The sequence below is a fragment of the Oncorhynchus mykiss genome, chromosome 8 (genome assembly GCF_013265735.2).
Source record: "Oncorhynchus mykiss isolate Arlee chromosome 8, USDA_OmykA_1.1, whole genome shotgun sequence".
In the NCBI taxonomy this organism is placed as follows: domain Eukaryota; kingdom Metazoa; phylum Chordata; class Actinopteri; order Salmoniformes; family Salmonidae; genus Oncorhynchus; species Oncorhynchus mykiss.
The window spans coordinates 62,988,928-63,005,012 of record NC_048572.1 but is presented as its reverse complement, the minus strand read 5'-3'; the positions used below and the strand labels follow the sequence as shown (position 1 = coordinate 63,005,012).

The window sequence follows — 16,085 nt, the reverse complement described above, 5'->3', positions numbered from 1 at the left end:
CCTCCGATATGATGGTGCAGCTGGCTTCCGGGTTAAGCGAGCGGGTGTTAAGAAGCAAGGTTTGCCGGGTCATGTTTCAGAGGACGCATGACTCAACCTTCGCTTTACCCGTTGGGGAGTTTCAGCGATGAGACAATATTGTAATCATGAAATTGGGGAGAAAAAGGGGGAACAAATTTGACACTAAAATAAAAAAATAAAAAAGGACGGACAATGACAGCTCTCTGCTGTTCTGTTCATTGTGAATTCTGAAGTCAATGGGTGACAATACAAGCTCAGGAAAATTGCAGTAAACACATCTACTTCACAGAAGTGGGAAATAGAGTGAGATTCGGGTGGAAATGACAGAGTATGGTAGCAGAACTGACAGTCTGATTACAGGTGGGAAGACAAGAAATCTCCACGTCAGAATCAAAGGTGTCAAATAGAACCTGTCTGTTTACAAGTCAAATGACAGACTTCTTGACTACTTACCCTGCTGCTTAAACACTTTTGTAAATGTCAGTAGTGTGTGTGTGTGGGGGGGGGGGGGGGGGGGGGGGTGGAGTAACATTTTACGATAACCTTTGATCTTATTGAATTTTGTTTTCACTGAGAGTAAATGGATAACCTTCCTCCTTCAGAAGTCATATTTACTGTCTTATGAAATAGATTAATAAATAGCACAACACTCAAATTCATCCATTTAGAAAACATTCAACTTTGAGGGTACTAAGTGTAAAAAGCTTCTCACATCAATGCATAAAAACAGAACTAATGGTATCTTAGGCTTCAATCACACTAATAAGCTATTGTTGAGGAAGCCGGTCATTTACTCAGTGTTGAAGTGCCAATCTATTTCAGTCATTAACGTGGTGAAGTCTAGATTTCTTTCCAGAGAGCACTTGTCGTCTTTTAAATCGGCATCTTAAATGCCTGGATCCGTTATCTGATAAAGAGATGCCACCTCAGTGGCAGCTGAGGCAGTACATCAGAAATTAATCAAACACACAAACTCCAATGCCCAGGCTCCACCAACTTTAGAATACACTGTTTGTATGGGAGAGCGAGAGACAGAGCGCGAGACAGACCGAGATAAAGAGAGAGTGAAGTGCCTCCTGATGTGATTGACAGTTGGGTCCTATTTTCTCTCCCTCAGCTGGACTATAATGATGCTCTCAGGCTGACTACGAGTGGGACACTGCAAGCTAACCCACAGAGAGGAGCTGCTACATGAAGGGCTTCTGAGTAGCGTCCTCAGGCACAGGATCCACTCCAAAGGGTTGCAGTAAGAGAAGAGGATGTCTGTTACCATGGTACTGCATGGGGAGAAAATTAAGCTAGAGGTGGTGTGCTGGAGTAAAAAAAAAAAAAATTCTCATCAGCTTCTAACTTCTGACAATTGCTGACATGTATACCAGCAAAAGAAAGAAGCTGTTAATTCAGTTAATTTATTTATTTCAGTTACAAGTCATGGGAATTGAGGGGTACAATTAAACACGTACAAATTACAATAATTGTGTAATAGTCAAAGTAAGCCGAAACTGAAAAAGGAGAGGATTTTCTGAATATATTTCAGATACCAGTATGTCTAATTATAGAAAATAATACTTAGGAACTCAAGGGGTAACAAGGAAAACCGTCCTATAAATAATTAATGGCAAGTTGACTGTTCAAGGAGGCGGTCCTGTACAAACTGGGAAGATACAGTATCAAAGTAATCAAGATCACAGAAGTTACTTCGAAGTCAGAACCTTTTTATAATTTGGCATTACACTACTCAATTTCAGTGTTACGTAGCTCTTTTTTAAAACCAAGAATAACTCAATGCAAAGACAAAATTCTCTGCAAATAATTTATTAATATATACAAATAAAAAACATCTCTTGGTCGTTTATCAGATCATAGGTAAGTCTTGGCTGTCTAGCAAATCCAATTGATTTCATGTGTTGATGTGTACTGGTTGCAACATGCATCATGACTTAATACAAATTGAAAGTATTTGACACAGGATTTGTATTATCGAATAGATGTTTAGTTTAATGTGACATAAGAGAAATATACTGTAGCATGAGTGAAATGTCTCAGTCACTGATTCTTCTGTTGAGTTTTCAAACATTGTCAACACCTAACATTCTTAATGCAAAGCCACACCATTGAAAACTTCATTGCAGAACGAAAACAAGTCCAGTTTAAAGGTGTTGCCATTCCTTGAATCATCAAACACATAGGCCAAACATAGGGGTAAAACAAAAACTACTGAAGATGACAATGGGCTCAAAAAGCATTCATACAAAGATGAGTCATTTTGCATTTTATTTTCGTTTTCACTTGTGCTTTGGCCTTTAAAATGTAGCTTCTTGCTGGATGTACCTCTATTGAAATACATTTGTACAAGTTCTTATTAAAAATAACATTTCAATTCAACCTCAAATCATGTTAAAATGTTCTATTGGTCAATAACTTTATTCAAAAAGATTTCAAAAGATTAATCTTCCACTTTTGTGCAGAAAGGCCCTCAATGTCACTGAATTATATACATCCACTATACTAGTGTACGATCCGCTCAAAGTCTATTCCAAAGTATTCTTGCTCATTAAAAATCAAAGGACTTCGGTTTAGTTCATTTTTCCAACCTGGTCAGTTCCTCAGATCCTGAATGACGAAATTTCCATTCAACCAAGCCACTATGCTCCAATCCCCAGACTCAGACTGGCCATGAAATGGAGCAGTAGTTTCCAGAGGCTTTGATAAGAAGATCTGATGGACCTTCAAACAAGTTCAAGTACCTATGATGAGAGAAAAATACATGTGAGCAGGAAGGAAACACCATGGCTGCATTTACACAGGCATCCCAATTCTGATATTTTTTTCTCTAATTGATCTTATGACCAATCAGATCAGCTCTGAAAAAGAACTGATTGGTCAAAAGACCAATTAGTGGTAAGAAAATATCAGAATTGGGCAGCCTTTGTAGTCTACATTTTATCCAGGTTGAAAACCCTACATAGACCCCAATTGACAATGACCATCTTATTGCAGGCTTTGTGAGTTCCCAACAAGAGAAAGACTGTAAATGCTAAGTACATAAGTAGACAAATACAATCAAAAAGCAAACCTTGATTGTTCCTTGACTGTTTGCAGCAATCAGCACATTGGAGTCCTATAAGAGAGGTCAGAAAAACACAAACCATGAAACTGTTAAATTAGTACTTGGGGTTGATTGACACCAACATTATTCTATTTCCCTAATTATGCTTTTACTAAATAACAACAATGTGGCCTCAAAGAGTGTCTCTATAAATGTATCTATAATATTCAAACAATGTCATCAGGTTATCAACTTCATATGGTGCAAAACCGGTAGAAAACTGAGCTATGCTGCTAAAAGAAATTCAGTGAAAAGAGAAAGGAACAATGTTGATACCTCGCTCTACAACCAAGGTGCATGAATTGAGAAAACTGAATAGGAGAGGAAATTCAGTAACTTTTGGAAAATATGCAGTGGCCTTAATAAAAAGTATTATTTATTGTTGAAACCGATGCATTTTGGCCCATAGACTTCATCGGGGGGGGGGGGGTCATTTAAGCAGTGACAAGGGGGGTAATTTAAGTAGTGACACACCATGGTGTATGACTGTGTTGCCAGGTAGTTCAACCCTGTGTTCTTGTATTTACCAACCATGGAAATTGTAGGTGGTTTGATGTGTTTGAGATAGTGACCATTATCTTAGACCAAACTGTTTGTGTAATGAGCCATTCTTGTGGCAGTTACTTGTCCTTGTGTGAGAGAGTAATAACATGCTCCACTGGACAGTGGTGTCAGTCTGCCTAGAGGAATACGCTAGCTTCTTATACTCCCTATACTGGGAGCATCATTAAGGTCACAAGACAGGCATTTGTTGTCAGTAAATATTTTGTTTGCAGCCGATTCAAAAGGCTTAACCGTAACGCAGACATATACACTGGATATCAGACATACGAATCTCCACTGGTCTGACAAACACACTCTTACCCCGTCAGGCATAGCTCTCCAGCATACAGCGCTGACAAACTCATTGGTGTCATCTTCCTTCTTGTCTTTATCCAGCACACTCTTCACAGTGTCAAACTTAAATGTCAGCAGTGTCTTGGACAGGCCTTTGTAGTATAGATACAGAGAGTTGTTCTCACTTCCTGCAGAGAAAATAATCACATCATTGTCAGTGATTGAACTCCAAAATCTGGCATTTCATCAATTCTTTTAGTACTCATCAAATAAAAAGTACACTACATTTAAAAGCACCCAAAAGGAATTGTTAAACAACTGCACAATTGGTCCTTTAGTCTCCAAACAGCATGAATTCTTCAGCCACATATGAATGTCAATCTGATTGTGTCAATCTGAGTAAAAGCATTTTCAAATGTGTGGCGCTGGACTTTTCCAGCACCACACAGCATGCAGCTGTCAACAAGGTCCGGTCCCACTTACCACACGCAACATAGTCTCCATTGGAGGCAAGGCCAACAAAGTTCTTCTCATTGATGTGGCCCTTGAATGAGCGCAAGCAGTGGGGCTTGTTTACATTCCACAGCTTCAGCTGGCTATCTGTTGAGCTGTGTGGTACAGAAGAGGAAATATGTCAGCAGAACATGCACTTCAGCTACAGATATGTTTTTCTTGCATCGGCTGCATATCAACGCACTGCATCTTCTGATGTCGCCCTTCCACATCTGCGGTGAAAGGTGAGAGCATGTATGTTAGACCATGAGACATCCCTAAATTCGTTTTTCTTGCAGATTTGTCTGTAGCGCCCGAACGGCTTGGCCAACAAACTATGGAAAGAAGATGAGCCTCTCACAAACACTACGGTGTTCTATATTTTGCTCTACAACCCACCAACAAATGTTATGTGATTACCGTGAAAGGAACCTGTAACAGTTTTAAAAAATGAATGGAAGTGTGAAGGTAGTTTTGTGCCTACATAAAAAAAATGTGTTAAATTATTATTATTTTATTTTATTTGTAAACCTCTAAAAACAGCACCAGTCAAAGGTTTGGACACCTACTCATTCAATGATTTTTCTTTATTTTGCCATTTTCTACATTGTAGAATAATAGTGGAGACATCAAAACCGTGAAAAAAACACATGGAATCATGTAGTAAGCAAAAAAAGTGTTAAACAAATCAAAATATAATTTTAGATTCTTCAAAAGTAGCCACCCTTTGCGTTGATGACAGCTTTGCACTCTTGGCATTCTCTCAACCAGTTTCATGAGGAATGCTTTTCCAACAGTCTTGAAGGAGTTCCCACATTTGCAGAGTACTTGTTGGCTGCTTTTCCTTCACTCTCCGGTCCAACTCATCCAAAACCATCGCAACTGGATTGAGGTCGTGTGATTGTGGAGAACAGGTCATCTGATGCAGCACCATCACTCTCTTTCTTGGTCAAATAGCCCTTTGTTTTGGGTCATTGTCCTGTTGAAAAACAAATAATAGTCCCACTAAGCGGATGGCATTTCACTGCAGAATGCTGTGGTATCCATGCTGGTTAAGTGTGCCTTGAATTCTAAATAAATCACAGACAGTGTCACCAGCAAAGCACCCCCACACCGCCTCCTACATGCTTCACGGTGGGAAGCACACATGTGTGGAGATCATCAGCAATTCAACCATGAAAGCCGGATTCCCAGAGTCTCCTCTGAACAGCTGATGTTGAGATGTGTCTGTTACTTGAACACTGAAGCATTTATTTGGTCTGCAATTTCTGAGGCTGGTAACTAACTTATTTTCTGCAGCAGAGGTAACTCTAGATCTTCCTTTCCTGTGGCGGTTCTAATGAGAGCCAGTTTCATCATAGCGCTTGATAGTTTTTGTGACGGCACTTGAAGAAACTTTCAAAGTTCTTGACATTTTCCGGATTGAATGACCTACTTCTTAAAGTAATGATGGACTGTCATTTCTCTTTTCTTATTTCAGCGGTTCTTGCCATAATATAGACCCGTTTTTTTTTTATTAACCAAATAAGACTATGTTCTGTGTTCCACCCCTACCATGTCACAACATAACATGATTGGCCACTAGAGGAAAGAAATTCCACAAATTAACAAGGCACACCTGTTACTTGAAATACATTCCAGGTGAGTACCTCATGAAGCTGGTTGAGAGAACGCCAAGAGTGTGCAAATCTGTCATCATGGCAAAGGGTGGCTACTTTGAAGAATCTAAAATATGAAATATATTTTGATTTGTTTAACACTTTTTGGGTTACTACATGATTCCATTTTATTTCATAGTTTTGATGTCTTTAGTATTATTATACAATGTCAAAAGTGAAAAGAACAACCCTGTAATGAATAGGTGTGTCTAAACTTTTGACTGGATCTATCTATCTATCTATCTATATATATATACATATACACACACACACACACACACACACACACATATATATATACACACTGCTCAAAAAAATAAAGGGAACACTAAAATACTAGATCTGAATGAATGAAATATTCTTATTAAATACTTTTTTCTTTACATAGTTGAATGTGCTATCAAAATCACAAAAATGATCAATGGAAATCAAATTTATCAACCCATGTAGGTCTGGATTTGGAGTCACACTCAAAATTAAAGTGTAAAACCACACTACAGGCTGATCCAACTGTGATGTAATGTCCTTAAAACAAGTCAAAATGAGGCTCAGTAGTGTGTGTGGCCTCCACGTGCCTGTATGACCTCCCTACAACACCTGGGCATGCTCCTGATGAGGTGGCGGATCTCCTCCCAGACCTGGACTAAAGCACCCGCCAACTCCTGGACAGTCTGTGGTGCAACGTGGCGTTGGTGGATGGAGCGAGACATGATGTCCCAGATGTGCTCAATTGGATTCAGGTCTGGGGAACGGGCGGGCCAGTCCATAGCATCAATGCCTTCCTCTTTCAGGAACTGCTGACACACTCGAGCCACATGAAGTCTAGCATTGTCTTGCATTAGGAGGAACCCAGGGCCAACGCACCAACATATGGTCTCACAAGGGAGCTGAGGATCTCATCTCGGTACCTAATGGCAGTCAGGCTACCTCTGGCGAGCACATGGAGGGCTGTGTGGCCCCCCAATGAAATGCCACCCCACACCATGACTGACCCACCTCCAAACCGGTCATGCTGGAGGATGTTGCAAGCAGCAGAACGTTCTCCACGGCGTCTCCAGACTTTCACGTCTGTCACGTGCTCAGTGTGAACCTGCTTTCATCTGTGAAGAGCACAGGGCGCCAGTGGCGAATTTGCCAATCTTTGTGTTCTCTGGCAAATGCCAAACGTCCTGCATGGTGTTGGGCTGTAAGCACAACCCCCACCTGTGGACGTCGGGCCCTCATACCACCCCCATGGAGTCTGTTACTGACCGTTTGAGCAGACACATGCACATTTGTGGCCTGCTGGAGGTCATTTTGCAGGGCTCTGGCAGTGCTCCTCCTGCTCCTCCTTGCAAAAAGGCAGAGGTAGTGGTCCTGCTGCTGGGTTGTTGCCCTCCTACGGCCTCCTCCACGTCTGCTGATGTACTGGCCTGTCTCCTGGTAGCGCCTCCATGCTCTGGACACTACGCTGACAGACACAGCAAGTCTTCTTGCCACAGCTCACATTGATGTCCCATCCTGGATGAGCTGCACTACCTGAGCCACTTGTGTGGGTTGTAGACTCCATCTCATGCTACCACTAGAGTGAAAGCACCGCCAGAATTCAAAAGTGACCAAAACATCAGCCAGGAAGCATAGGAACTGAGAAGTGGTCTGTGGTCACCACCTGCAGAACCACTCCTTTATTGGGGGTGTCTTGCTAATTGCCTATAATTTCCACCTGTTGTATATTCCATTTGCACAACAGCATGTGAAATGTTGCTTCCTAAGTGGACAGTTTGATTTCACAGAAGTGTGATTGACTTGGAGTTACATTGTGTTGTTTAAGTGTTCCCTTTATTTTTTTGAGCAGTGTACATACATACATACATACATACATACCACACATCCTAGATGTAGGACACACTATTCAAATCCTTGTTTCTCATGATTTATTTTTGTCCTTTTTGCCATTCATGAATGTGTTATTCAATGTGTTTCTATGGTCCATAGTATGACCATCTTTAAACAATTCCATATGTCGTCAGTTTAGCGCCACCCAACGTCTTAGGCTCTAAAGAATTAAGATCAGTGACCTAAAAGGCAAATGCTGTATTAATTTGGGGAACATTTACCATACAGTCATTCAAAATGTCAAACCGTGACAACCCAGAACTTAATTTGATTGAGGTGACTTACGCAGATACAATTTCCTCTCCGTTGACAAACTTAGCGTAGGACACAGCTTTCCTGTGGCCTTTGAACACCATGATAGGCTGTTTAGTGTTGCGGAGGTCGTAGTAGTGGACACAGTGGTCTGGGAGAAAACGCAGAAAAGGACACAGTTGTAATTTGGGGGAGGGGGTTTGGAAGAAGTAGCAGCGCATTCAGGTCATTCTCATGAAACCATTAAAATACCATGGCAGTAATGATTTTAAATTTAAAACATGTAATTTGGTAATATAACAAAATATAAGATAGTGTTCTCTACCTTGCACAAAGAGTGATTTCAATATAGTAATTAATAATTTTTATATTTTATTGCATTTTCTGCTAAAATTCTCATTACTGCAACCGTACAGCTGTCTGAATGTAAGTTGTAATTTAAAACAGAGTAAAATGAAAATATTCTGAAAAAAATAAATGGATGTTCTCAAATGACAGAAAATATGAACTGAATATTCATGTATAATAATAAATGAAAAAAAATGTGGAAAAATGAAGTGTCTATGACTGATGTTCTCATCCTCCACAACATTTTTGAAGGACTGTTTACACAGAGAATTTTAAATAAAGTGTGATTTTGAATTAAGCAAAACATCTGTCAGTACCTTCAATATGGCTACGAGGTAAGCAGATCTCTTTATATTTCTCCAATTAAAAGTTAAAAAGATCCTCGTCAGACTGCATACACAACATAATGAATTATCATTACAGGTTTCCACGTTTAGAAAAACGTTATTTAACATTTTCTATGAAAATATACTTCATTATTGTCTAATTATGTAGATTGAGTAAACATTTGCTTAGTCATCATGTATTTTCTATTATTAGCAAAACATGCTAAGGTTTCTCATCCTCTGCAACAACATTCTCACTTACCGATGCAATTTAAGGCCAGTTGCGGTAGAGAGAAATTCTGTTACGGTAATGAGAATTTAATCATAGTTATATTAAAAAAATATAGTCTAACTATTAATTGAAATATTATTTACTAATGGTTGATATTTTGCTTTATGTCCTGTTTAATTGCAGACAGTCAAGCAAGGGACAAAAAGAAAGCTTTAGCAAAATCCAGAGAAAACTTTTACACCAACCCAGAACTGCTGGAAGAGTACCAAAGGAAGGAGAGAGGTTAGGAGCCTATGCCCCCATACAGTGTCTATGGGAAGTCACACATCCACCACACACACAGTAAGCCATTTAGTTTGTACTATAGGATGTCCATACACAGTCTGCTATTCAGTCCCTACTATAGGATGTGTACAGACAGACACAGTCTGTAAGCATTCATTCCTTACTGTAGGATGCACAGTCTGTAAGCCATTCAGTCTCTACTATAGGATGACGTGTCCATAACAGTAAGATTTTCTCATGTTTGAGACATGCTCATTTCATGCTACCTTTCCAGTTCCAGATATCAAATATGAAATCAAAATAGTAAAATCAAGAAAACTCTAGATCTGACAAAGAAGCAACATGAAAAGAAGAAAACAGAAAACAGTAGCAGAAAAACTCAAACAGGTATTACAGAAGAAAGAAACAGCTAAAAGCTGTATTGGACATGACATCAAGCCAGGAAGATGATACACTTCAACATGTCCAAGAAGCAAATTAAGTTATTCAAAATCTTCAAGAAGACACAGCCTCCCCAAGAGAACAGCCATTTTCACTTCAACTCATAAAAGAAGAGAGACATCTCTACAGACACCAGGACCAATGAAGACATCTAGCCCAAAGGAATCACCCAAAAAGAGGAACAGAAGAAAGAAAACACTATCAAAATTGAGGTCAAAGCTGCATTACACAGAAAATAAGCTACTGGTCAACCTAAAGAGATGGTCAACCTAAAGAAAAGACTGAAAAGACTTGAGATGATGGCCAAGAGGAAGCAGGTGATTGTCATCATGGAAGGCAGAGAGGTCCAGAAGAAAACTACCAAGAGAGGTCAGAGAACATCACTCAATAACAGCCAGAGAAGACTAATGCGCAAACTTGTTAGCCACTTCCTTCATCAAGATCTCCACTATAATAAATGGGAAATCCGGAAAAATTAGAAAAAAAGGGCCAGATAGTGTCCGTTAAGGCTCTCTTACGGAATATCTTCATAGAAGATTTGTCTGTTAAGGCACAACCTTTCCAAGCCTTAATTATTTAAACTTAAGTCATTTTGGATTGGCCAGCAAAGAGTCACAGACAGAGAAACATGTGCTTGCAAAACAGATTACAACTTTGGCTTGAAGATAAAGACGCTGCATCAGCTTGGGGGTCACAGAAACATCCCCAAGAGACACTTTACAGGCCAGTGTGTGTAGTGATGATGACATAGTATTCTAATGTTTATGCATGTGTTGTTTTTGTGTGTTCTCTAATTTTAGACTATAGTGGCTTGCGAAAGTATTCACCACCTTGGCATTTTTCCTATTTTGATGCCTTACAACCTGGAATTATAATATATTTTTGGGGAGTTTGTATAATTTGATTAACACAACATGCCTACCACTTTGAAGATGCAAAATATTGTTTATTGTTTAAAACAAGAAATAAGACAAAAAAACAGAACTTGAGAGTGCATAACTATTCACAACCCCCCAAAGTCACCTTATGCAGCATTTACAGCTGCAAGTCTCTAGGGGTATGTCTGGATCATTCCAGGACATTTCAACGTCTCCCCTTAAACCACTCGTGTGTTGCTTTAGCAGTATGCTTAGGGTCATTGTCCTGCTGGAAGGTGAACCTCCGACCCAGTCTCAAATCTCTTGAAGACTGAAACAGGTTCCCTCAAGAATTTCCCTGTATTTAGCAATATCCATCATTCCTTCAATTCTGACAAGTTTCCCAGTCCCCGTCGATGAAAAACATACCCTCAGCATGATGCTGCCACCTCCATGCATCACTGTGGGGATGGCGTTCTCGGGGTGATGAGAGGTGTTGGGTTTGCGCCAGACATAGCGTTTTCCTTGATGGCCAAAAAGCTACATTTTAGTCTCATCTAACCAGAGTACCTTCATCTATCTATATGTTTAGGGAGTCTCCAACATGCCTTTTGGCGAACACCAAACGGATTTAATAACGGATTTAAAATGGTGCTTCATGGGATGTTCAAAGTTAGATTTTTAATTTTTTTATAATCCAACCCTGATCTGCACTTCACAACTTCGTCCCTGACCTGTTTGGAGAGTTCCTTGGTCTTCACAGTGCCGCTTGCTTGGTGGTGCCCCTTGCTTAGTGGTATTGTAGACTCTGGGGCCTTTCAGAACAGGTGTATGTATATACAGTTGAAGTCTGAAGTTTACATACACCTTAGCCAAATACATTTAAACTCAGTTTCATAATTCCTGACATTTAATCCTAGTAAAAAATTGCCTTGTCTAAAAGGTCAGTTAGGATCACCACCTTATTTTAAGAATGTTAAATGGCAGAATAATAGTAGAGAGAATAATATATTTCAGCTTTTATTTCTATCATCACATTTCCAATGGGTCAGAAATGTACATCTACCAAAAACAAATTGAGTGTAATTTCCTATAAAATTGTTTAACTTGGGTCAAATGTTTCAGGTAGGCCTCGCCCCGACCTGGGCACGAAACAGGGACGCTCTGCACACGTCAACAGTCACCCTCGAAGCATCGTTACCCATCGCTCCACAAAAGCCGCGGCCCTTGCAGAGCAAAGGGAACCACTACTTCAAGGTCTCAGAGCAAGTGACGTCACTGATTGAAATGCCACTAGCGCGCACCACCACTAACTAGCTAGCCATTTCACATCGGCTACACATGCACAAAGTAGCTGTCCTAACCGACTTGCCAAAACTATAGTTTGTTAACAAGAAATGTGTGGAGTGGTTGAAAAACAAGTTAATGACTCCAACATAAGTATATGTAAACTTCCGACTTCAACTGTATACTAAGATCATTTGACAGATCACGTGACACTTAAATAAAGTCCACCTGTGTGGAATCTAACTAATTATTAGACTTCTGAAATTGGTTGCACCAGATCTTATTTAGGGGCTTCATAACAAAGGGGGTAAATGCATATGCACGCACCACTTTCCTGTTTAAAATATTTTGAAACAAGTAATTTCTTTCATTTCACTTCACCAATTTGGAATATTTTGTCAATGCCCATTACATGAAATCCAAACAAATATCAATTAAAATTACAGGTTGTAATGGACCAAAATAGGAAAAATACCAAGGGGGTGAATACTTGTGCAAGGCACTGTATTGTTTGTTCTGAACTTTTGAAGCACTGCAAAATGAAATTGATTGAACTTGAACCCATGATTGTGCCAATATAATCTAATTTATGTTCTACATCAAATTGTATGTTTTTAACCATCTTAGTATACTTATCATTACCGAAATCCTCAACCTAATTTTCAAAACATATGTATCATTACCGGAACAGGTGTTCATTTAATGTTAATGTTGCTTTTAAATGCATGTGCAGAATATCTATGTTATGCCCTTTCAGGCTTGCCACATTTTGAAAATATGTCAGTCAAAATCAAATAGAAATGTTAATAAAAAAAAATATAAAAAAAATTCAGAGAGTTTCAAGTAACTTTGCATGACTGTTAATAATCCATTTTTTTTTTAAATGTGAAAATGTATTAGCTTTCCTAATGGTCTTGATGTTTTCAGACCATTGCCTTAATTAGATTTTTAAGGACTTGTTTTGGAAAATATGTTCAAAAGGTGTTAAATTGTCAGCAAATGTTTATAAATGAATGCTCACAAACACTTCAGACCTTGTTATTAATGCCTGAAAAAGGACATTTGTTGATGCAAGTATTTAAAGATTATGTTGTGATTAAATTGTGAGAATCACCCACCCATTCGGAGAAGTATGCAGACCCCTTGACTTTCACATTTTGCTAAGTTACAACTTGATTTATTTTCCTCGTGAATCGACACACAATACCCGATAATGACAAAGTGAAAAATAAGGTTTAAGGAATGTTCGAAAATGTGTGTGTATGTATGTATGTATGTGTATATATATATGTGTGTATGTGTATGTATATGTGTATATATATATATATATATATATATATATATATATATAAACTGAAATATCACATTGACATAAGTTCAGACCCTTTACTCAGTAGTTCGTAGAAGCACCTTTCGATGCTGTAATCGCTGCCAGTCTTCTTGGGTATGTAGCTACAAGCTTGGCACACCTGTATTTGGGGATTTTCTCCCATTCTTCTCTGCAGAGCCTCTCAAGCTCTGTCAGATTGGGTGGGGAGCATTGCTGCACAGCTATTTTCAGGTCTCTCCAGAGATGTTGGAACGGGTTCAAGTCCGGTCTCTGGCTGGGCCACTCAAGGACATTCAGAGGCTTGTCTCGAAGCCACTCCTGCGTTGTCTAGGCTGTGTGTTTTGGGTCATTGTCTTGTTGGAAGGTGAACCTTTGCCCTGGTCTGAGGTCCTAAGGACCCCGGAGCAGATTTTCTTCAAAGATCGCTCTGTACTTGCTACGTACATTTTTTCCTTCATCCTGACTAGTCTCCCAGTCCCTGCCGCTGAAAAACATTCAAACAGCATTATGCTGCCACCACCACGAATCACCGTAGGGATGGTGCCAGGTTTCCTCCAGACGTGACACTTCAATGTTGTTTTTTTCAGACCGGAGAATCTTGTTTCTCATGGTTTGAAAGTCCATTAGGTGCCTTGTGGCAATCTCCAAGCGGGCTGTCATGTGCCTTTTACTGAGGAGTGGCTTCCGTCTGGCCAGTCTATCATAAAGGCCTGATTGGTGGAGTGCTGCAGAGATGGTTGTCCTTCTGGCAGGTTCTCCCATCTCCACAGAGGAAAGGGGGATCAGTTGTACAACTGAATGCATTCAACTGAAATGTGTCTTCCACATTTAACCCAACCCCTCTGAATCAGAGAGGTGCAGAGGGCTGCCATAATCGACACCCATGTCTTCGGCACCCGGGAACAGTGGGTTAACTGCCTTGCTCAGGGGCAGAACAGATCGGGGAGTCGATCCAGCAACCTTTCGGTTACTGGCCCAACACTTACCACTGGAGCTCTGTCAGATTGACCATCGTGTTCTTGGTCACCTCCCTGACCAAGGCCCTTTTCCCCCGATTGCTCAGTTTGGCCGAGTGGTCTGATTGAGGAAGTCCAAAAGTTCTTCCATTTAGGGCTGCCCGAGTGACGCGGCGGTCTAAGGCACTTGATTGATCCCGGGCTGTGTCTAAGCCGGTAGCGACTGGGAGACCCATAAGGCAGCGCACAATTGGCCCAGCATCATCCGGGTTTGAGGAGGATTTGCATGCACACTGACTTCGGTCACCAGTTGGATGGTGTTTCCTCTGACACATTGATGCGGCTTGCTTCCGGGTTAAGCAAGCAGTGTGTCAATAAGCCGTGCGGCTTGAATGGGTCGTGTTTCGGAGGACACACGGCTGTCAACCTTTGCCTCTCCCAAGTAACTACCAATTGGATATCACGAAATTGGGGAGAAAAAGGGGTAAAAATTAAATAGAACTTCTTCCATTTAAGAATGATGGAGGCCATTGTGTTCTTGGGGACCTTCAATGCTGCAGAAATGTTTTGGTACCCTTCCCCAGATCTGTACCTCGACACAATCCTGTCTCAGAGTTCTACAGACAATTCCTTCGACCTCACGGCTTGGTTTTTGCTCTGACATGCACTGTCAACTGTGGGACCTTATATAAAACAGGTGTGCCTCTTTCCAAATCATGTCCAATCAATTTAATTTATCACAGGTGGACTCCAGTCAAGTTGTATAATCAATGGAAACAGGATGCAGCTGAGATCAATTTCTATTCTCATAGCAAAGGGTCGGAATACTTACGTAAATAAGGTATTTCTGCTTTTTTTAAAACTCAATGTAGAAACATTTCTAAAAAGCTGTTATCGCTTTGTCATTATGGGGTATTGTGTGTAGATTGATGAGGATTTATTTGATTTAATCAAATTTAGAATAAGGCTATAACAAAATGTGGAAATAGTCAAGGGGTCTGAATAATTTCCAAAAGCATTGTAGCGTCACAGATGAACCTACCTGCACAACCAAAAGCAAGATGATACCGCGACGTTGGACTGAACTTTACACAGCACACATTTGCTTTGGCCTCGATGCTGGCGACTGAATTGTCAAGGTTGGTAGACCATAACTTCACTGAGAGATAAACAAAAACCAGATGCAATCCTAGATCAATAACAAAACACCAAAGATGTTGAAACTAGCACTATGTTCACCTTAAAATCCAGCAGGAATCTTGTTTATTAGGACACAGGGAGAAGAGCAAACAAACGATTGCATTGTTTCAACATTACCTTTTGCATCATCAGAACCAGAGGCTAGAAGCTTGGGATCCATGAGGTTGAAATCGACACTCCAACACCTTTTCTCATGCTCCTGAAGGAACATCACAGGTGTGAAACAAACATAACTGACTTCTAACAGAAGAGATTTCAAATATACAGAGCATTCAACCCCCCCCAAAGAAAATCTCACTAGCCCAAGAGAACATTGTCTATTTTAGCAATGGTTTACTTTCAAGCCAGAGTGCATGAAATATGTATTTAATACATCTGCAAAGTGGACGTTTCCATTTAGTATACTGTAGTGTCTAAAGAACCAAACAAAAGGTAAAAGCTTCAGGGTATAGTAGGGGGCATTAGCAGCAACAATATCCACAGCTGTGGTCTGTTCGATTGTATTGGAGCAGTGGTATGTGGGGAACCTCGGGAAATGAGTGAGCCAGGGGAACCATTTATAAACTATGCGTACGTCGA

General features: G+C 40.1%; 1 protein-coding gene across 3 annotated transcripts in view; it reads right to left on the bottom strand.

Annotated features, from left to right (window-relative positions):
* Positions 1-1,422: 1,422 nt before the first annotated feature.
* The window catches only part of LOC110530310 (E3 ubiquitin-protein ligase COP1), a 32,032-nt gene continuing 17,369 nt past the window's right edge, over positions 1,423-16,085 (bottom strand). Inside the window, exons 14-20 of one of the 3 annotated variants that reach the window (XM_021613241.2) lie at positions 15,624-15,702; positions 15,349-15,465; positions 8,278-8,395; positions 4,451-4,575; positions 3,995-4,155; positions 3,098-3,142; positions 1,423-2,768 (exon numbers count right to left, since the gene is read on the bottom strand). In XM_021613241.2, coding sequence (XP_021468916.2) covers positions 2,751-2,768; positions 3,098-3,142; positions 3,995-4,155; positions 4,451-4,575; positions 8,278-8,395; positions 15,349-15,465; positions 15,624-15,702 — 663 coding nt within the window. In that variant the 3' untranslated portion in view covers positions 1,423-2,750. Of the gene's footprint in view, positions 2,769-3,097; positions 3,143-3,994; positions 4,156-4,450; positions 4,576-8,277; positions 8,396-15,348; positions 15,466-15,623; positions 15,706-16,085 lie in introns of all 3 variants that reach the window. The other 2 variants (XM_021613242.2, XM_021613240.2) reach the window with 2 other exon arrangements.